We start from the raw sequence: 21938 nt of genomic DNA on the forward strand, positions 1-21938 counted from the left end.
ATCGGCGTTCTGTCTATCAAAGGCACCGGGGCCAAAAGGTGGAGCTATGTGACGTGAGCCCCGGGAACACTGGAAGTTCTAATGAAAGCTCTTACATCGGGCAATTCAGCTCTCTGCTGATACGGACAGCTCGCCTCTTCCTTTCCTCTTTCTTCCCCTGGCTGGGAGACTGTGCCAGCGGTGCTCTTATCCTCACTGGGCCCCACTCGGCTGCGGGCCCCATAGCGCCCGCATGGGTCACTATGGTGGTAGTTACGTCTCTGGGCTGGAGGGTCTCCTCATCACATCAGATCTTATATTCAGGTCTCAGACACAAAGATGGACACCACATCAGAGGCCCCATGAAACTGGACTTTGCTGCAACATTCATCTGAAGATATCTCTATTAATAACTATATATACCTGGGTATATGTTCACAGAGGTCCTGTCCTGGGTGGAGGCACTGCTAACTTTATTAACAAACCCACTCTTCCACTTAGTGAAGGTTCTGGTTCTCTTATTTATCTACAGGTTTAGCACAATATTCTGTTTGGGGAGGGCCATTTGTCATAATGTGCTCATTTGTACGCACATATTCTAATGGTTAAAGTAATACTAAATTCTTGTTTCTTTTTACTGAAAAATAACAAACATGTTATACTTACCTTCTCATTGCAGTGATTTTGCACAGAGCAGCCCGGATCCTCCTCTTCTCAGGTCCCTCACAGGCGTTCCTGGCTCCTCCCTCCTGTTGAGCACCCCCACAGCAAGCAGGTTGCTATGGGGGCACCCGAGCCGAGCCGCTGCTCTGTGTGTCTATTCAGACACGGAGCCACGACGTGGCCCTGCCCCCTCTCTCCTTTGATTGGCTCACTGATTTTGATTGACAGCAGCAGGAGCCAATAGTCCCCGCTGTGTGTCTCTGCCAATCAGGAGGCAGAGTTCCGCACATCCGAATCTCTCGTGCAATATCGCTGGATCGAGATGGGGCTCAGGTAAGTATTAGGGGGGCTGGGTGGGGGGCTGCACACAGAAGGTTGTTTTATCCTAATGCACAGAATGCATTAAGATAAAAAACCTTCTGCCTTTACAACCACTTTAAATAGACTCACAGGCCACTATATTAGGTACACCTGGCTAATACCGGGTTGGACCCACTTTTGCCTTCAGAATTGCCTTCATTCTTCATGACATTGATTCAACAAGGTTTTGGAAACATTCCTCAGAGATTTTGGTCCATATTGACATGATAGCATCACGCAGTTGTTGCAGATTTATCAGCTGCACATGCATGATGCAAATCTCCCATTCCTCCAAATCTCAAAGGTGCTCCATTGTATTGAGATTTGGTGACTGTGGAGGCCATTGGAGTACAGTGACCTCATTGTCATGTTCAAGAAACCAGTTTGAGATGATTTTAGCTTTGTGATATTGTGCATTATCCTGCTGGAAGTAGCCATTAGAAGACAGTAGTCATAAAGGGATGGACATGGTCAGAAACAATACAACAATAGGCCGTGGTGTTTATATGATGCTCAATTGGTACTAAGTGGCCCAAAGTGTGCCTAGAAAATATCCCCCACACCATTACACCACCACCACCACCATCCTGAAATGTTGATATAAGACAGGATGGATCCACACTTTCATGTTGTTTAAGCCAAATTATGACCCTACCATCTGAATGTCGCAGCTGAAATCGAGACTCATCAGACCAGGCAACGTTTTTCCTACCTTCCATTGTCCAATTTTTGGGAAGCCTGTGGGAATTGTAGCCTCATTTTCCTGTTTTTAGCTGACAGGAGTGGCACCCGGTGTGGTCTTCTACTGCTGTAGTCCATCTTCTTCAAAGTTTGATGTGTTGTGCATTCAGAGATGGTATTCCGCAGTCCTTGGTTGTAATGAGTGGTTATTTGAGTCACTGTTGCCTTTCTATAATCTCCAACCAGTCTGTCTATTCTCCTCTGACATCAACAGGGAATTTTACTCCACACAACTGCTGCTTACTGAATATTTTCTCTTTTTCGGGCCATTCTCTGTAAACCCCAGAGATGGTTGTGCGTGTAACTCCTAGTAGATCGGCAGTTTTTGAAATACTCAGACCAGCCTGTCTGGCACCAACAACCACATCACATTCAAACTAACTTAAATCCCCTTTCTTCCCCATTCTGATGATCGGTTTGAACTTCAGCAAGTCATCTTCACCACGTCTAAATGCCTAAATGCATTGAGTTGCTGCCGTGTGATTGGCTGATTGGTAATTTGTGTTACCAAGCAATTGAACAGGTGCCCTAATAAAGTGGCCGTGGGTGTATAATTGGCCAAGTATTATCATATAAAGTTTCATTTCACATTACCTTGATTTCTACACAAATTAAAGATAGGGTTGAAGCACAGTTACACTGGTTACCTTGATAGTCATGTATGTACTGTACAAAGATATGATTTAATGACTGCTCCATAAAAGATTCTAAAACATTGATTTTTAAATTAAAATATTAAAATATAGAAAAAACTTACTATGCCTTGAAAAAGTTTTCATAAACCTTTAAATTTTCCACATTTTGTCATGTTATAACCAAAAACGTAAATTAATTTTATTGGGATGTTATGTGATAGACCAACACATAGTGGCACATAATTGTGAAGTGGGTGGAAAATGATAAAATGTTTTGCATTTAGCCCAAAAAGTTAAATTTTGGTCTCATCTGACCAGGGCACCTTCTTCCACATGTTTGCTGTGTCCCCCACATGGCTTCTCGCAAACTGCAAACTGGACTTCTTATGGCTTTCTTTCAACAATGGCTTTCTTCTTGCCACTCTTCCATAAAGGCCAGATTTGTGGAGTGCATGACTAATAGTTGTCCTGTGGACAGATTCTCCAACATGAGCTACCATGGGCCTCTTGGCTGCTTCTCTGATTAATGCTCTCCTTGCCGACCTGTCAGTTTAGGTGGACGGCCATGTCTTGGTAGGTTTGCAGTTGTGCCATACTCTTTCCATTTTCGGGTGATAGATTGAACGGTGATCCATGAGATGTTCAAAGCTTTTTTTTATAACCTAACCTTGCTTTAAACTTCTCCACAACTTTATTCCTGACCTGTCTGGTGTGTTCCTTGGCCTTCAGGATGCTATTTGTTCACTAAGGTTCTCTAACAAACCTCTGAGGTCTTCACAGAACATCTGTATTTATACTGAGATTAAATTACACACAGGTGGATTCTATTACTAATTAGGTGACTTCTGAAGGCAATTGGTTCCACTAGATTTTAGTTAGGGGTAGGGATGAGCTTTGAGTTTGAGTTGAACTCATGTTCGACTTGAACATCGGCTGTTCGCCAGTTCGCAGAACTGCGAACAATTTGGGGTGTTAGCGGCAAATTCGAAAGCCACGGAACACCCTTTAAAAGTCTATGGGAGAAATCAAAAGTGCTAATTTCAAAGGCTTATATGCATGGAATTGTCATAAAAAGTGTTTGGGGACCTGGGTCCTGCCCCAGGGGACAAGGATCAATGCAAATAAAGTTTTAAAAACAGCCATTTTTTTCGGGAGCAGTGATGTTAATAATGCTTAAAGTGAAACAATAAAAGTGTAATATCCCTTTAAATATTGTACCTGGGGGTGTCTATAGTATGCCTGTAAAGGGGCGCATGTTTCCCGTGTTTAGAACAGTCTGACAGCAAAATGACATTTCAAAGGAAAAAAAGTAATTTAAAAACTACTCGTGGCTATAATACATTGCCGGTCCAACAACACACATAAAAGTTCATTGAAAAAAACGGCATGGGAATTCCCCACAGGGGAACCCCAAACCAAAATTAAAAAAAAAAAATGACGTGGGGTCCCCCCAAAAATCCATACCAGACCCTTATCCGAGCACACAACCTGGCAGGCCGCAGGAAAACAGGGAGGACGAGAGAGCGCCCCCCCCCCTTCTGAACCGTACCAGGCCACATGCTCTCAACATTGGGAGGGTGCTTTGGGGTACCCCCAAAACACCTTATCCCCATGTTGATGGCGACAAGGGCCTCATCCCCACAACCCTTGCCCAGTGGTTGTGGAGGTCTGTGGGTGGGGGGCTTATCAGAATCTGGAAGCCCCCTTTAACAAGGGGACCCCCAGATCCCGGCCCTCTCCCCTGTGTGAAATGGTAAGGGGGTACAAAAGTACCCCTACCATTTCACAAAAAAACTGTCAAAAATGTTAAAAATGACAAGAGACAGTTTTTTCTTCTTCTTTTTTCTATCTTCTTTCTTCTATCTTCCTTCGGTTTCTTTCTCCATCTTCTTCTTCTTCTAGTTCGTCTGGTTCTTCCTCCGGTGTTCTCATCCGGCATCTTCCTCCATGGCGTCTGTGTTTTCTTTCCTTCTTCTCCTTGGGCCGCTCCGTATTCATGATGGCATGGAGGGAGGCTCCCGCTGTGTGACGCTTCTCCTCTTCTGACGGTTCTTAAATAATGGGGAGGTGGGTCCACCCGGTGACCCCGCCCCCCTCTGATGCACGGGGACTTGACGGGGACTTCCCTGTGGCATTCCCCGTGATGTCAGAGGGGGCGGGGTCACCCATTACATAACCCCGCCCCCTTCTGACATCACGGGGCATGCCACAGGGAAGTCCCCATCAAGTCCCCGTGCATCAGAGGGAGGGGGCGGGGTCACCGAGTGGCCCCGCCCCCTGTTATTTAAGAACCATCAGAAGAGGAGAAGCGTCACACAGCGGGAGCCTCCCTCCATACCATCATGAATGCGGAGCGGCCCGAGGAGAAGAAGGAAACAAGACGCCGACGCCACGAAGGAACATGCCGGACGAGAACACCAGAGGAAGAACCAGAAGAACCAGAAGAAGAAGAAGATGGAGGAAGAAACCAAAGGAAGATAGAAGATAGAAGAAAGAAGATAGAAGAAAGAAGAAGCATTTAAATAAAGGAATTGTCAAAAACTGTCTCTTGTCATTTTTAACATTTTTGACAGTTTTTTTGTGAAATGGTAGGAGTACTTTTGTACCCCCTTACCATTTCACACAGGAGGGAGGGCCGGGATCTGGGGGTCCCCTTTGCGGGCAGGGGGCTTCCAGATCCCGATAAGCCCCCTGCCCGCAGACCCCCACAACCACCGGGCATGGGTTGTGGGGATGAGGCCCTTGTCCCCATCAACATGGGGACAAGGTGTTTTGGGGGGCTACCCCAAAGCAACCTCCCAATGTTGAGGGCATGTGGCCTGGTGCGGTTCAGGAGGGGGGGCGCTCTCTCATCCCCCCCTCTTTTCCTGCGGCCTGCCAGGTTGCGTGCTCGGATAAGGGACTGGTATCGATTTTGAGGGGGACCCCATGCCATTTTTTTAAAAAATATTGGCCGGGGTTCCCCTTAATATCCATACCAGACCTGAAGGGACTGGTATGGAATTTAGGGGGACCCCCCATGTCATTTTCTTTTAATTCTGGTTCGGGGTTCCCCTGTGGGGAATTCCAATGCCGTTTTTATCAATGAACTTTTATGTGTATTGTCGGACCGGCAATTCATTAATAGCCGCGAGTAGTTTTAAATGACTTTTCCTTTGAAATGTCATTTTGCTGTCAGACTGTTCTAAACACTGGAAACATGCGCCCCTTTTCAGGCATACTATAAACACCCCCTAGGTACGAAATTTAAAGGGATATTACACTTTTATTGTTCCACTTTAAGCATTATTAAAATCACTGCTCCCAAAAAAACGTCCGTTTTTAAAACTTTTTTTTGCTTTGATCCATGTCCCCTGGGGCAGGATCCAGGTCTGCAAACACTTTTTATGACAATAACTTGTATATAAGCCTTTAAAATTAGCACTTTTTATTATTTATGTTCGTGTCCCATAGACTTTAACGGTGTTTGCGTGTTCGAACTAATTTTTTGCCTGTTCGCAAGTTCTGGTGCGAACCGAACAGGGGGGTGTTCGGCTCATCCCTAGTTAGGGGTATCAGAGCAAAGGGGGCTGAATACAAATGCACGCCACACTTTTCACATATTTGTAAAAAAAAAGTGAAAATCATTTATGATTTTCCTTCCACTTCACAATTACGTGCCACTTTGTATTGGTCTATCACATACAATCCCAATACAATAAATTTAAGTTTTTCAAGGGGTATAAATACTTTTTCAAGGCACTGTATGATATGTGTGAATACATGAGCAGATCTATCTACCTCAAAAGTTCTGATAAAGAAGTATAATTCTAAGTATTTTGCTAATTATTAAATAACATTACAGTGCTCAAAAGGTAATGTTAGAATGTTTTGAAGAAAGATGTTAGAACACATGGTTCTTCTCTAGATTCTTAGAACGCTTTTTGTTTGTAACATGGAGACAGTTAATCTTCTCGTTCTGCAAGGGATTTGAAAAATGAAAGGTCTCTTAGAGTGAGCAATGGGGTTGGTTTACTAAAATTGGACAGTGCAAAATCTGGCAGCTCTGCATAGAAAACCCACCAGCTTCTAAATTTTTTTTTGTCAAAGCTTAATTGAATAAGCCGTACTTACAAACTAATTGGCTACCATGCACAGCTGCAACAGATTTTCACTTTGCTTGTGCAAATTCTTAAGCGTATGCTTTAATGTGTAAAATGTTTATGTTTGAGAGGGCCCTACATGTCATCCAGCCAGAATAGGAGCGTAAATGCCTCTATGTTAGACATAAAGACCACGTTCTGCAAACTGATGTCATCAGGGATCCTATAACCTTTTACACTCTAAACAGCATGGATGGAAGAATCTACAATGACAGCTACTATAATCGACAGCCGTGCGTGCTGTGGCTGTCTGAATTCAATAATCAGCAGTATAGATTCAGTGTAGAGAGATCTATGCATGTACAATTGGCCATTCACCTTTTTTGATGTTTCAGTAGAAGTTTGTCAAGGTGCTGACAGGATCACTCACAGCACAAAGTTAAGCCTATCCCTGCTCTGGTGTATGGCCAACTTAATTCTTCTACTAAAAAGATACATTTTTTTTGTTGGGGCCTTCAGTGAAGCTATTATTCAGACAGTGGCCAAAGTGGGATCTGCACTTCGTAAAATATGATTAAAATAACACCTTTTCCATGTTCAGACATGAGATTGCAAAGTCTGGCAGAGGGAAGTCTCAGAAACAATTCCCTTTGCAGCCCTCAGATGTGGTCAGATGCTAAACGTTGCAAACGTATATTTCCTTCGACCATGTCCCCTCCCCAAACTTTTCCTTCAAGATAAATGACACAATCATTAGTCCATCCCCTCATGTTAGCATGCTAGGTGTAATCCTGGCCTCTGACCTCTCCTTTTGATTTCACAGCCAATCACTGTCCAAATCTTGCTACCTTAATCTCCATAATATCTCCAAAATACGCTCCTTCTTGCCAATGACACCTCCAACATACAAATTCACTCTCTTAGTATCCCTCACCTCGACTATAACACCTTCCCCCTCATTGGCCTACCGTTACACAGGTTATCCCAGCTATAGTGCTGCTGCTAGATGTATGCACCTAACCATCAGCTCATTTGCCAATTTCTCCACTGGCTTGCGCTCATCTAACAACTAAAATTCTAACTACTAACAAGAGCCGTGCCCTGAGGAGCTACATCAACAACCTCATCTCAAAATATAATTCAAACCATCCTCTCCACTCCCACAAGACCTCCTGCTCTCTAGCTCCCTCAACCTCTTCTCCTATGCTCTCTTCCAAGACTTCTTCAGAGACTCTTTCATCCTTTGAAACATTCTAATGCAATCTGTCTGGCTATCTCCTGCTCTGTCCGCCTTCAAGCAATCCTTGAAAACTCACCTGTTCAGGGAAGCCTATCCTGCCACCACCTAAAAACTATACTTTTATTTTCTCATTAGCTCATTCAATACAGTCTCACTTGTAGCTCCTTTTAGATTGTGAGCTCCCATGAGCAAGGCCCTCCTAACCCTCTTGCATTGAATTATATTGTAACTGTACTGTTTACCTTTATTTTGCAAAGCACTGTGCAAACAGTTGGTGCTTTATAAATCCTGTAGAATAATTATAACAAACCCACAATGTTTGGTCAAAGTACCTTCTTACGTTTTTATACAAAAAAAATTCTAAAAAATAATTTACAGACTATTGCACTATACTGTTTTACCTGCTTAAATCTGTTAATATTAAAACTGTGATGAAACTTGTTGAAAAAATGTATAGCTTCAGCCATAGCTTCTACTGCAATATACACTCGTAGAGATTCTCCACAAAGCATAGTTGTTTTAATTTCTGGAAAAAGCATTCTTAATAAATTCTGACTAAAAATAGTAAAGTTTTGGAAATAAATATTTTTCCCATTTTGAGTTGATGTTATATTGTAAAAATGACTGATCAGATCATCCATCAGCTGTCCAATTTGTGAATGTCTTGACAAAAGATTGTCATCAAATGGACTTTTATCAATAATAATTTGCGGATCAAACAACTGTACAAACAAACTTGTTATAAAACCTGCTAAAACGATTATCATTTTGATTTCACCTGAAGTCCAGCCTGGGGGAAGGATAAGCATATGGTTTTTATTGAACTGTAAGTATTTATAAAGGTATCCCTGAGCATTGCTTGTGAAGGAACCACAAAGTATTAAAACTTTACAATGCACTTTACTAAGTGTGTCTGTCCACTGATTCATTGTAGCGGAATCCACAGTCATTCTTTTTTCAAAAGCCACACAAATCTCGTGGGAAGCCAAGTTAATCTTCAGAATTTGTGCTTCATTCTCTCCGGTATCATTGTCTGAAAAAAGTATTCCAACCCAATTCCAGCCAAAATGTTTCACTAGTTTGGCAATTGCTAAATAATAGACATAATCATTCTGAACGGTCCTGAATACATGCGGGTAAAGGAGTCTGTCACTTAATGGGTAATCGGTGGCTCCATAGCTGATCTGAAAGGAGGAGGATTAACTATTAACAGGGCTGGCACCAGCATAAGGCTGCTTAGACAGCCGCTTTAGGGCATCAGAATGAGGCGTGGCACTGGTGGAGCTTTGATGGTCGCAATGGTGACCCTGCCTATGCTCTAGGGGACCGTGAGGCCTTCTTTTCACATTAGATTTTACACTTTAGCATTCACTGGAACAGATCCCTGTATTGTCCTCCTGCAGCCTCTGAAAGACTGCTTCTCCTCCTTTCCCTCCCTTCGGCATTCTGCAGCTGCTGGAGGAAAATACAGGGGATCTGTTCCAGTATATGCTGCTCCTCCCACTCCTAATATCCAGGTTCTACTTCCTTCTGCTTCCCGGGCCACTTACTGTATGTGCTCCCCTGGTACCCCCTCCCACAGTGCTGCCGGCTTCTCCCACCAGCTGCGGTGCAGGATTGCTTCAGGATGTAGAACAGGGAAGGGGCTGGTAAATTCAAAATTTACTGGCCCCTACCTTTTCTGAATGAAAACAGTGAGTGATCGATACTGATCACTTACTGTGTTCATTTATAACTGTGTTTACTATGCTTTGGTTTAGTGAATGAACAGGGAGGATGTGCTCTTCCTGTTCATTCATTCTGTGTAGCTAAGGCTGCAGTGATGGAGATGTGTCCTCAATCTAATTTCTCTGTCTTAAAAGTGAGACATCAGGGGTCTGTTTAGACTCCTAATATTTCAACAAAGCTCCTTAAAGGGCTGTTAAAAAATTGTAGAAAATAATAATAAAATAATAACAAAGGTAAAAACAACTGATACTGTCCATTGCCCTATTGACACCATCCACTGTTCTACTGACCCCGTTCTCTGCCCTACTGACAAAGTCCACAGCCATACTGACACTGTCCATTTCTCTACTGAGTGACACCTTCCACTACCCTACTGACACCATCCACTGTGGGATGGTCAGAGCAGAGGACATGGGGTATGCATTGTGGAGAAGAGGGGTGGGGGGGAGGATGGTGGAGCAAGGCTGTGAAGACAACAATCCTTGCACCGGCCCTGACTTTTAACTATAATGTTGCTATATTTCAAAGTTACATTCATATCCAGTTGGCGCTAAAATTATAATTAGAGACTGTACTGTGCAAATATTTAAAAATACAACTGATCTTTTAGATTAAATCAGCTAAATACATTTCAGGTGCATTAAAACAAAACATGTATTTCTATATACTGTAGAATGCAGCCAGAGCCTGAGTAGAAAAGCCAGCCCCTGCCAGCATGCTGTGGAGAAGAATCCTTGCTCTCTGTGTTGAAACAGTGGTCTACCTGCAGAGGTACGATATGCCCCCGGTTGAGTCAGATCTGCGGCTCTCCAATCAGCAAGGGTCATAAGTATTATATGATATAGCTTAGGATTATCAGTGGACATGTTGGACCTCTGCAGAGAGACCACTGTTTTATCACAGAGAACAGTGACCTTTCGTTGCAGCAGGCTGGCAAGGGATAGGCGTCCCTACTCAGGCTAAATTATACATACCCAGAAAAACGATGCAAATCAGGAGACCCAACATCAACCTGGCTTTACTAGTGATCTGCTTGCTTTGGATCACTGATTCTGGCTAGCCAGAAAAAAACTGTTTACCCACATTTTTAAAAAGAAGTCAGCAAAAGATAAACTATGTTTCTCTCAGTATATATACATAAAGATGTAATTTATATTTATAATTACAAACTCTAACACAGCTTTGTATTCATTTTGCTTAAAGCCTAGTTGAAACCTACTTTATGTTTCTGGTGTTCCCCGCTGACAGCTGAATGTAAAAAAACAATGCCAGCAATAAAAAAAAACCAGAGAAGGGGTCCCTCCCATTCCAGACACTTCAGGTGTGGTATGGATTTTAAAGGGAATCCCACACTAAAATGAAAAAAAATAAATAAACAGGGGGGGTCCCCTCAAAATCCATACCAAACCCTTATCCAAGCATACAGCTTGGCAGACCAGTAAAGGGGAGGGGGTGGGCGAGCGTCCACCCTCCTGAACCATACCAGGCCACATTCACTCAACATGGGGGGGTGCCTTGGGGTAGGGGGCTCCCCTCCAAAGCACCTAGTCTCCATGTTGATGAGGACAAGGGCCTTTTCCCCACAGCCCTGGCCCAGTGATTGTGGGGGTGCGGGGGGGGAACTTATCGGGATCTGCTAGCCCCATTAACAAGAGGGCCCCAGATCCAGCCCCCTTATGTGAATGAGTATGGGTTACACACAGAACACACAGTTTTTGACAAGTCCTTTATTAAAAAAACCTCACCATGTCCCCCAGTGTAGATCCATCATAAGTCACAATGAACGCCGGTCGCCGACCCCCCCAAAAAAAGTTCCTCACGCAATGATGGCTCCTGTCATTTGACAGCTCTTCCACCTGCCACCGCTAATAAACTAAAGGGCAGGGGCACCCGGGGATGTCACTGTATAGCCCCCCTTGTGACATAATTTTTTACTATATACCCATGGGGGGACAGGATCTGGGGGCCCCCTTGTTGAAGGGGAGCTTCAAGATTCTAATAAGCCCTCTGCCTGCAGACCCCCACAACCACCAGCCAGTGTTTTGGGCAAGAGGCCCTTTGTACCCATCAACATGAGGACAAGGTGATTTAGTGATGTCACCGTATGGCCCTGCCCCCTGGTGATGTCATCGACTAGGGCATGCTGGGCAGATGACATCACATTGGGCGGAGTCATTCAGTGATATCATTGGGTGGCCCTGCCTTGTAATTTTTTTAGCGGCAGAGCTGTCAGTCTTTGGAAGCCTTTGTCGGCTGCAGGCTTTTTTTTTCAGGTCAGCAGCCAGCATTCATCGTGGTTGACATTGGATCTACTCCTGGGGACAGTTTTTTAATAAAGGGCTTGTCAAAAACTGCCTCCTGTGTTTATTTACACAACACTTTTTTTGGTGAATGAGTAGGGGTACTATTTTCATTCACATAGGGGGACCAGGGTCTGGGGGCCCCTTTGTTAAAGGGGCCTTCCAGATTCTAAAAAGCCCCCCTCCCAGATTCCCACAATCACTGTCCAGGGTTTTGGGGAAGAGGCCCTTATCCCCATCAACATGGGGACAAGGTGCTTTGGTGACATCACCGTATGGCCCCACATCCTTGTGACATCATCGACTTGGGCATGCTGGGCCAATGACATCACAAGGAGTGGGGTCACCCGGTGACATAATCGGGTGGCCCCACCTTTTAATGTATTTAGCGGCAGGAGGTGGTGAATCTGTCATTCAGCTGGAGCCTTCATCGGGTGCAGACCTTTTTTTTTTTTCGGGTTAGCTGGCATTCATCATGATTGACTTTGGATCTACTCCGAGGTACATTTTTTTTTTAAATAACGCACTTGTCAGAAGTTGCCTCCTGTCTTTATTTACACAACACTTTTTTTTTGTTGAACGAGTTGGGATGCTATGTACCCCATACTCATCCACATGGAGGGGGCTGGATCTGGGGGCCCCCTTGTTAAAGGGGACTTCCAGATTCTGATAAGCCCCTTGTCCACAGACCCCAACAATCGCTGACCAGAGTTGTGGGAATGGGGCCTTGTCCCCATTGTCGCCATTTTTAAAAATTGTTAAAACAGCCTGCTTTAGCGTTTTTTGGTCCAGTGTTTTTCCAGCATTTTTTTTTAGCTTCTGGTGTGCATGAATCCTAATGATGGAAAATGGGACAAAATCCTTAGTGATTGTGCTAGGTGTGTCTTCATTTGTTTGACTGACTTTGCATTTACAAAAACTTTAATTGTTATGCCCTGTTCACACGGTCGGATTTTCCGGTGGAAAATGTGTGATAGGACCTTGTTGTCGGAAATTCTGACCGTGTGTGGGCTCATCACACATTTTTCTTCGGAATTTCCGACACACAAAGTTTGAGAGCTTTAAAATTTTCCAACAACAAAATCCGTCGGAAATACCGATCGTGTGTATACAAATCCGACACACAAAGTGCCACGCATGCTCAGAATAAATTAAGAGACAAAAGCTATTGGCTACTGCCCCGTTTATAGTCCTGACGTATGTGTTTTACGTCACCGAGTTTAGAATGATCAGATTTTTTGACAACTTTGTGTGATCGTGTGTATGCAAGACAAGTTTGAGCCAACATCCGTCGGAAAAAATCCATTGATTTTGTTGTCGGAATGTCCGATCGATGTCCGACCGTGTGTACGGGCATCAGAGTTTATATACACTTTAACTTTCACAGACTGTCGTGTTTTTGTAAAATGTATATTTTTTTCTCTGTTGACTTAGAATTTTATTACAAATATACAAGTACTTTTCACTCACCTGTGTGTATCTGTACAGTCCAAGGATTTGGGCGATTGGGATTGTAGTGAATGAATAGTGATCTCCAATAACACCAGCCAGCTTGCCTTGTCCTTTACAGGAATAATTAGGAAATGTCCCATTTGGTCCAGATAAGATCTGCAGAACACTCTGTACACCCTTCCTGGGTTCCAACCATGAATCAAATAGATGGAAGCCTAGAGTGATATTGGGTAAGATATCTGGATCCTGGTTAATATGATCAATTGTGTAAAGGAAAGCTAGGAGGTTCTGGTAATACCAGAAAGACGGGCTACAAAAAGATTTTTTTCCAAAACAGTACATTAACAATTTCTATACAGATATGTTAAATGTATTAAAAATATTCATACATGTGATCAGCATTAAATACAGATAGAAAAGCTTTTGGCTAATGCTTTCAGGGGAATGAATAAAACAGCAGAAACACGGTTGAGTTAATGCTATGCTTCACAAAGCAGGTCTGTAAATTAAAGTCTCACCACTGAATGTTTAAACCAATCATGTGGCCTTTAAAGATCAAGAACACCTACTTGTGGACTATTTTGGTATATTCTGAATAGGTCTGGCAGGTAGTGATCAGCCAAACTGCCAATGTTCAGTTCAGTAGGTGTTAGGTGAACTTCATTGAAACCAGTTAAATTGAAAATGCTCATTTTCTGCTCTAATATGCAAGAGGGTGTAACAAAAGGGAGTGGGCGAGTACTGCCTTTGAGAACAATGCAAGGCGAGGCGCAATCTTGGGAGGTTGTCATATGACGTCCTGCCAGAACAACAGTGCTCTTATCTGGCAATCATTTTACAATAGGATAGACAGGAAGGTGTTAAAGTGAACCCATTTGAGTCTTGCATGGATTTTAAGAGGGTACTTCACATAAAAATAAAAATAAAAAACAAAAAAAAGAATGAGGTTCCCCAGGATATACTGTACATACCAGACCCTTTCATACTGGTACAGTTTTAAGGGGGCCTCCACGCAAAAAGAAGTGAGTTCTCCCTAAACCCCCCCCCGAAATCTGGAAGACCCCTTTAACAAGGAATCCCCCCCAGGTGAATGAGTATGGGGTACATTGTAAAACTACTCATTCACCAAAAAAAGTGCAAAAATAAATAAAAACAGTGAACAGTTTATTAAAAATATTAAAAAAAACAAAAAACAAAACAATGTCCCCCAATGTAGATCCATAGTCAATCATGACGAATGACAAGATCCCCCCACCCCAAAGCACCCCTCCATGTTGAGGGCATGTGGCCTGGTATGGTTCAGGAGGGGGGCTTCTTGCTCATCCCACTTTCCTGAGCTACCGGGCTGCATGCTCAGAAAAGAGTCTGGATTGGGGGGGGGACCCCACGCCATTTTTTTTTCATTTTGGCATGGGGTTCTCCTTAAAATCCATACCAGACCCAAAGGGCCTGATAGGGATTGGGGGGCCTCCATGCCATTTTTTTTTTTTTACGTTTTTGTATTGCCAGCATTGTTATGTTTACATTTCAGCTGTCAGTGGGAAAGCCTGCTGACAGCTGATGAGTCATTGTTTTTCAGGGTGAGGGGGGGTGGCTTCCAAGCCCGCTGCTTAACAACTAGCTATTCTTCACACAGAATTTGAATTGGTCGTTCATTTTCTGACCAGTCCGAATGCTAATTGTTTTGGAATTCGTTAGAAAACTAATAAACAAAACAGAATTACTATTTCATTTGGAAATTTGGATACATCCTGAATTTGGATTCAGACCAAAACTAATTTCACATGAGAAGGGACAGTGGATAGACAATGTAGTTTCCCAAGTATGTGTGTATAATATTTATTCTCTAACAATTCTCGTAGCCCTGTATATTCTGTTTCCTAAGAAGACATCTTCTAATTTCTTTAAGTTGTCACCCTCAGCTGGTGCCAATTCCTGGTCATAGCCACATGTCCTCTTCACCTTAGAGTAAACAATTTCTCACAGTTATTGGAGCCACCCTTGACATATTTGTACGTTGTAATCTTATCCCCGCTTAAATGCTTCTTCTTCAGAGAGAATAACTGTAATCTATGTAATAGATTCTCATAGCTGAGATCCTCCACCCATCTTATTATTTGTTTTGCCCTAAGCTGAAGTCTTTCTAATTCAGCAATGTCTTTCCTGAGGATTGGTGATCAAAACTGAACTGCATATTGTCTTCTTGGAAAGAGTTATTTGACAGATAGAAATAATCTTATCTGTGTGTTATACAGATATACAGTATCTCACAAAAGTGAGTACACCTCTCACATTTTTGTAAATATTTTATTAGATCTTTTCATGTGACAACACTGAAGAAATAACACTTTACTACAATGTAAAGTAGTGAGTGTACAGCGTATATAACAGTGTAAATTTGCTGTCCCCTCAAAATAACTCAACACACAGCCATTATTGTCTAAACTGCTGGCAACAAATGTGAGTACACCCCTTAGTGAAAATGTCCAAATTGGGCCCTAAGTGTCAATATTTGGTGTGGCAATCATTATTTTCCAGCACTGCCTTAACCATCTTGGGCATGGAATTCACCAGAGCTTTACAGGTTGCCACTGGAGTCCTCTTCCACTCCTCCATGATGATATCACAGAGCTGGTGGATGTTAGAGACCTTGCGCTCCTCCGCCTTCCATTTGAGGGTGCCCCACAGATGCTCAATAGAGTTTAGGTCTGGAGACATGCTTGGCCAATCCATCACCTTCTCCATCACCCTCAGCTTCTTTAGCAAGGCAGTGGTAATCTTTGAGGTGTGTTTGGGGTCATTATCATGCGGCCCAGTCTCCGAAGGGAGGGTTCATGCTCTGCTTCAGTATGTCACAGTACATGTTGGCATTCATGGTTCCCTCAATGAACTGTAGCTTCCCAGTTCCAGCAGCACTCATGCAGCCCCAGACCATGACACTCCCACCACCATGCTTGACTGTAGGCAAGACACACTTGTCTTTGTATTCCTCACTTGGTTTCTGCCACACACGCTTGACACCATCTGAACCAAATAAGTTTATCTCATCAGACCACAGGACATGGTTCCAGTAATCCATGTCTTTAGTCTGCTTGTGTTCAGCAAACTGTTTGCGGGCTTTCTTGTGCATCATCTTTAGAACAGGCTTCCTTCTGGGATGACAAATTAATTGGAGGGGAGGGAACTATGCAAGAGACTGATCCTAGAGGTTTCTGCCACATCCCAAAGGCAAAATTGGAAGAAACAAAGGGTGTCCCCAAAGGATGATATGGGCAGAAGACCAATAAAGGATAGTATAAAGTAGGGATACCAGATATATAAAATTTAACAAATTTTATTCAGAATACCATTAGAAAATATACAAAATTACAAAAATAGCTTAAAAACTTTTGAAAAGAGCATGATTTGTAAATGCAAATGATGTACATAGCTGATAAATGCTACAGACGGCGCTAAAAAGCGCAATTATTACATAACCAACCACCCTACATGTTTCGGAAAGGGTCACAGAAAAATAAATTTCTATGGAAAGTGTACTTCCTTCTTCAGGAGTTTAGGTAGGTTGCAATGTTGCATTTCTATCGAAAAGAAATAAGAGAGTATAAGTATATCTGAGTGAAAGTACCCCGTAATTCCAAGTTTACAATTTATTCATACATTGACATAATTGTGAGATGGCAAAATACAGTCAAGGAAATGTAATTACATACTTACAGATCAAAAAATGCTCTCTTAGTGGCAGGAAAGTTACACAGAACATGTGCAGGCAGATTGGGTCCCAAACCCAAAAGGTCCTTTTGAGAAACTTGATCAATGTGCAAGGAGTTATTTTCTAAGCACAGAGGTAATATGCATCCACTCATTCAGTGAATATGAGACATATGGAGATGTTCATGAAGACAGGGTGAAAGGATATTGGCAGGGACCCCCCTCTCTCTCTCATACACCCATAAATCAGCGAAAGTGGCAGATCAGAGCTCGCAGGAGCCACCTGAATCAGGGTATGGAGAGCATATGCCTGTCAAAATACAAAAAATTACATAAAAAAAATATACACCCCTTCTTTTTTGTACTTTTTGATCTGTAAGTATGTAATTACATTTCCATGACTGTATTTTGCCATCTCACAATTATGTCAATGTATGAATAAATTGTAAACTTGGAATTATGGGTTACTTTCACTCAGATATACTTATACTCTCTAATTTCTTTTTGATAGAAATGCAACATTACAACCTACCTAAACCCCTGAAGAAGGAAGTACACTTTCCATAGAAATTAATTTTTCTGTGACCCTTTCCGAAACATGTAGGGTGTGGTTGGTTATGTAATAATTGCGCTTTTTAGCGCCGTCTGTAGCATTTATCAGCTATGTACATCATTTGCATTTACAAATCATGCTCTTTTCAAAAGTTTTTAAGCTATTTTTGTAATTTTGTAATTTTATATATCTGGTATCCCTACTTTATACTATCCTTTATTGGTCTTCTGCCCATATCATCCTTTGGGGACACCCTTTGTTTCTTCCTCCTTCTGGGATGACAGCCATGCAGACCAATTTGATACAGTGTACGACGTATGGTCTGAGCACTGACAGGCCGATCCCCCACCCCTTCAACCTCTGCAGCAATGCTGGCAGCACTCATATGTCTATTTCCCAAACAAAACCTCTGGATATGATGCGGAGCACGTGCACTCAACTTGGTCTACAATAGCGAGGCAGTTTTTGACAATTCCTTTATTAAAAAAAATAAAAAACAATTTCCTGCGATGTAGATCCGTCGTCAATCACAATGCCCACCACCCAGGGTTGTGGGGAAGAGTTGCATTGTTGGGTCATGCTGGGTCATGTGAAGTCATGCTGTGTTGGTGGTATCACAAGAGGGTGGTGTAACCAGATGGCCCTGCCCCTTACCTATTTAAGAACTGTCACACGCCGGAGCAGATATTTGCCAGTTAGCCTTCATCACGGACGGAGCAGTACCCCATACTCATTCACATAGGGTGCTGGGATCTGGGGGAGCAGACCTCCACAACTACAGCCCAGAGTTGTCAGGAAGAGGCCCTTGTCTCCATAAGCATATGGACAAGGTGCTTTGGGGTGGGGGCAGAGCCCCCCCTGCCACAAAGCATCCCCCCATGTTGAGGGCATGTGGCCTGGTATGGTTCAGGAGGGAGGCACTCACTCATCCTCCCCCTTTCCTGCCAGGCTGAGTGCTTGGATAAGGATCTGGTATGGATTTTGGGGGGTGGGGATTATTTGCCAAGGGGTTCCCCTTAAAACCCATACCAGATCCAAAGGGTCTGGTATGCAAAGGGGGGGCATTATTTTTTTTTGTATTTTTTAAATTGTATATTGTTGTATAGAGTCAATTTAAATGTCTTTTTTTTTTTTTTTTACAAATGTCAGTTTTGCTGCAGCAGGTTCTATACACAGTACAGATGCGCCACTTTACATGCAGACTAAGGGGACCCCCCAGGCACTACATTTTAAGGAATTTTCCACTTTTATTGATTTACTTTAAGCATCTGTAAAATCACTGCTGCTTTAAAAATATACATATTTTTACACTTTCACATTGATACATGTCCCCCAGGGCAGTACCCAGGCCTTCATACCCTTTTTATGGTCAATAACTTCCATAAAATCCTTCAAAAGGGGGAATTTTGATTTTTCATGTTCGGGTCCCATAGTCTTTAATAGAGTTTGCGGGTCTGAACTATATCAGACTGCTGGTTGGAAGCTACACAGTGGGGACCTTGAGTTGAGAGTGAACAAGTCTTGCTTTTTGACTGCTGGTGATGGCTGGGTTGCATTTTTAGGTTCTTTTTGGGGCTTTTTCTTGTAGCTTTTTAACACCTTTTTCTGACACTTTTTAAACAGCGTTTTTTTTTTCTTTGCTTCCTTCAGCCCATCTGAAATTGCCAGACTGCACCTTTTTCTGACACTTTTTAAACAGCTTTTTTTTTTCTTTTTTTTTCTTTGCTGCCTTCAGCCTACTAATTAAGGGGAGTGGTTAATTGGTCACAGGTGCTTGAGGCCTATATAACCTTGTGCAGAACTCATTGTGAGCCTGCTCATCTTTGAGTCTGCTGGAACTCTGTCCAAGTGGAAATGGTCTAAGTGGTAAGTTAAAAACCAGTGTTAGTGGAACTGGTCTAAGTGGTGAATTAAAAACCAGAGTTAGTGGAAATGGTCTAAGTGGTGAGTTAAAAACCAGAGTTTAAAACAGGAGTTTATAACAGGGGTCATAGTACCTGTGTAGTGTGAGTACCTGAGTGTTGTCTGAGTAGTGTGTGGATCGTTAGTACTTGTGTATTGTGTACTGTGTACTGCGAGTACATGTAGGTCTGCGAGTACCTGCGTATTGTCTTGTTGAGTACCTGTGTATTGTCTTGTTGAGTATTAGTGTCAGGAAGCTATTTGTTAGGTAATTTGGACAGGGTATAATCCCCAATCCTCATTAAATTTAATAGGTATGATGCCCGGCGGGTGTGGAGAGGTGACTCGTTGTACATCTTGCGGCATGTATGCATTCCTTGATCATCCAATCTTGGGTGAATACTGCTGTGCAAAATGTAAGTGCATTGTTTCCATGGAAGCCCAGGTTCTGAATCTGGGGAAGCAACTGTCAGCACTGAGAAGTCCCTCCATACTGAAGGAAAGCCAGGAACGTACACGGCAGGTGCTAGTTGAGGCCAGCACAGAGGCGGGTGGAGACAAATAGGTGCAGGAATGAGCAAAGAGTAGATGGGTGACAGTCAGGAAGGGTAGAGGGGTAAGTGCCAGGGATGCCGATCCAGGGCTGGAGCATTCCAATAAGTACGCTCCATTGAGTGACATTGGTGAAACCAGTCAGGGACGAGCACTGCTGGAGCTGAGGGACTCTCCTAGCTGCCAGGGGAAGACCTCCTCCAGTGAGAGTGGGTGGGAAGCGAAAGGAAAGGAAAGACTGGTGGTAGGGGACTCAATTCTTAGAAGGACGGAGAGGCCGATCTGTAACAAAGGCCTGAAGCGCCGAACAGTATGTTGTCTAACGGGCGCTCGGGTTTGGCACATCACGGATCTGGTGGACAAATTACTAGGAGGAGCTGGGGAAGACCCGGCTGTCATGGTACACGTAGGCACCAATGACAAAGTTAGAGGCAGATGGAGTGTCCTAAAGAACAATTTTAGGGACTTAGGAGCTAAATCGAGGAAAAGGACCTCCAAGGTAGTATTCTCAGGAATACTACTGGTACATCGAGCCTCACCAGAAAGGCAGAGGAAGATTAGCGAAGTAAACAAGTTGAGGGGTTTGGGTTCCTGGAGGACTGGGCCGACTTCTCAGTCAATAACCGGTACTATAGAAGGGACAGACTGCACCTAAATGAGGAGGGTGCAGATCAGCTGGGAATGAAGGTGGCCAAAAAGTTAGAGGGGTTTTCAAACTAGGCGATGGGGGGAGGGTCCAGAGGTAGAGACAACTCTAGTGCTGCTGGTAGTGGGACAGCTGGCGCTGGAGCACGGTGGAGTAAGAGTGCCTAGGGAAAGTCCTGAAGTCTGTGTAGGTAGTTGACAGGAACACACGGGTGAGCAGCTGGACTAGACTGGAAGCATACAGGAACGTAGCTGGATCACTGGCAGGTCTCGGCAGCAGAGAGACAGATCAGATGTCACAGCTGGCAGGAACATAGTTAGGTCACAAGCAGACTAGGCAACGGCTAGGCAGATCAGGTACAACAGCAGGCAGGTTTGTCAGCAGGCAGGCAGATCAGGTGCAAACAGCAAGCAGAAGAATAGTAGCAGGCTGGAACGGTAATCAGGAGTCAACACAGGCAACAAGAATTTGGGTACACGCTGTAGACCAAGCAGCAACCAGCCAGTACCGAGTCTGTGTTTAAATAGGCCGTCTGGCGCCAGTTCTGATGACAAGTGTGCACGCGCGCACGCGTACGCGTGATTGTGCTCGTGCATGCGCATTTACTGATGTGTCTGTGGCTGTTCTGCGAGTACCCTGTTGGCGCCTGCGCACAGGTGTGCGCCTGAGAGCATCAGCTGTACTCTGCGAACGACTTCCCTGACAGCATTAGTGGTTGGTTGACCAAAGCACATAAACCCAAGGTAAGTATAGTAGCAAGTCCTAGTTGCAATCTAGGAACACCCAATAAGAGGATAATATGCGACCAGTCTAAGCTACGTGGCATGTTCACCAATGCCAGGAGCCTAGCAGACAAGATGGTTGGACTAATTCTGTGGTACGAGGAGGACTTGGATTTTGTGAGAATCTCAGAGACCTGGTTCAACAGCTCTCATGATTGTCTGGCAAATATTCAAGGGTATACCCTTTATCGCAAGGATAGAGAGGGTAAATTACCAACAATACAGACCTGATCACGGATGTGGAAATACGGGGCAATTTAGGTAACAGCGATCACAGGTCAATTGACTTCAGTATAAATCACACAAATAAGAAACATAAGGGCAATACAAAGACACTGAATTTCAAAAGTGCCAACTTCCCTAAACTACGAGCCTTGCTAGAAGGCATAAATTGGGATAGAATCTTAGGAACAAAGAACACGGAGGAGAGATGGGTTTGCATAAGAGCATATTAAATAAGGGCATTAGCCAATGCATCCCATTGGGTAATAAATTTAAAAGAGCGAACAAAAGTCCTGGATGGCTTAACTCTAATGTAAAAATGCATATAAAAGCAAAGGAGAAGGCCTTCAAAAAATACAAGGTTGAGGGATCATCAGCATTCACACTTTATAA

At 43.4% G+C, this 21938-nt stretch overlaps 1 protein-coding gene across 1 annotated transcript in view; it reads right to left on the minus strand.

Annotated features, from left to right (window-relative positions):
• LOC141141291 (vomeronasal type-2 receptor 26-like) overlaps positions 1-21938 on the minus strand; it is a 219508-nt gene that overhangs the window by 104809 nt on the left and 92761 nt on the right. Inside the window, exons 2-3 of the mRNA XM_073628994.1 lie at positions 13199-13490; positions 8102-8884 (exon numbers count right to left, since the gene is read on the minus strand). Of these exons, the coding sequence (XP_073485095.1) occupies positions 8102-8884; positions 13199-13490 (1075 nt within the window). The remainder of the gene's footprint in view (positions 1-8101; positions 8885-13198; positions 13491-21938) is intronic.

The sequence above is a fragment of the Aquarana catesbeiana genome, linkage group LG01 (genome assembly GCF_042186555.1).
Source record: "Aquarana catesbeiana isolate 2022-GZ linkage group LG01, ASM4218655v1, whole genome shotgun sequence".
NCBI classification, from domain to species: Eukaryota; Metazoa; Chordata; class Amphibia; order Anura; family Ranidae; genus Aquarana; species Aquarana catesbeiana.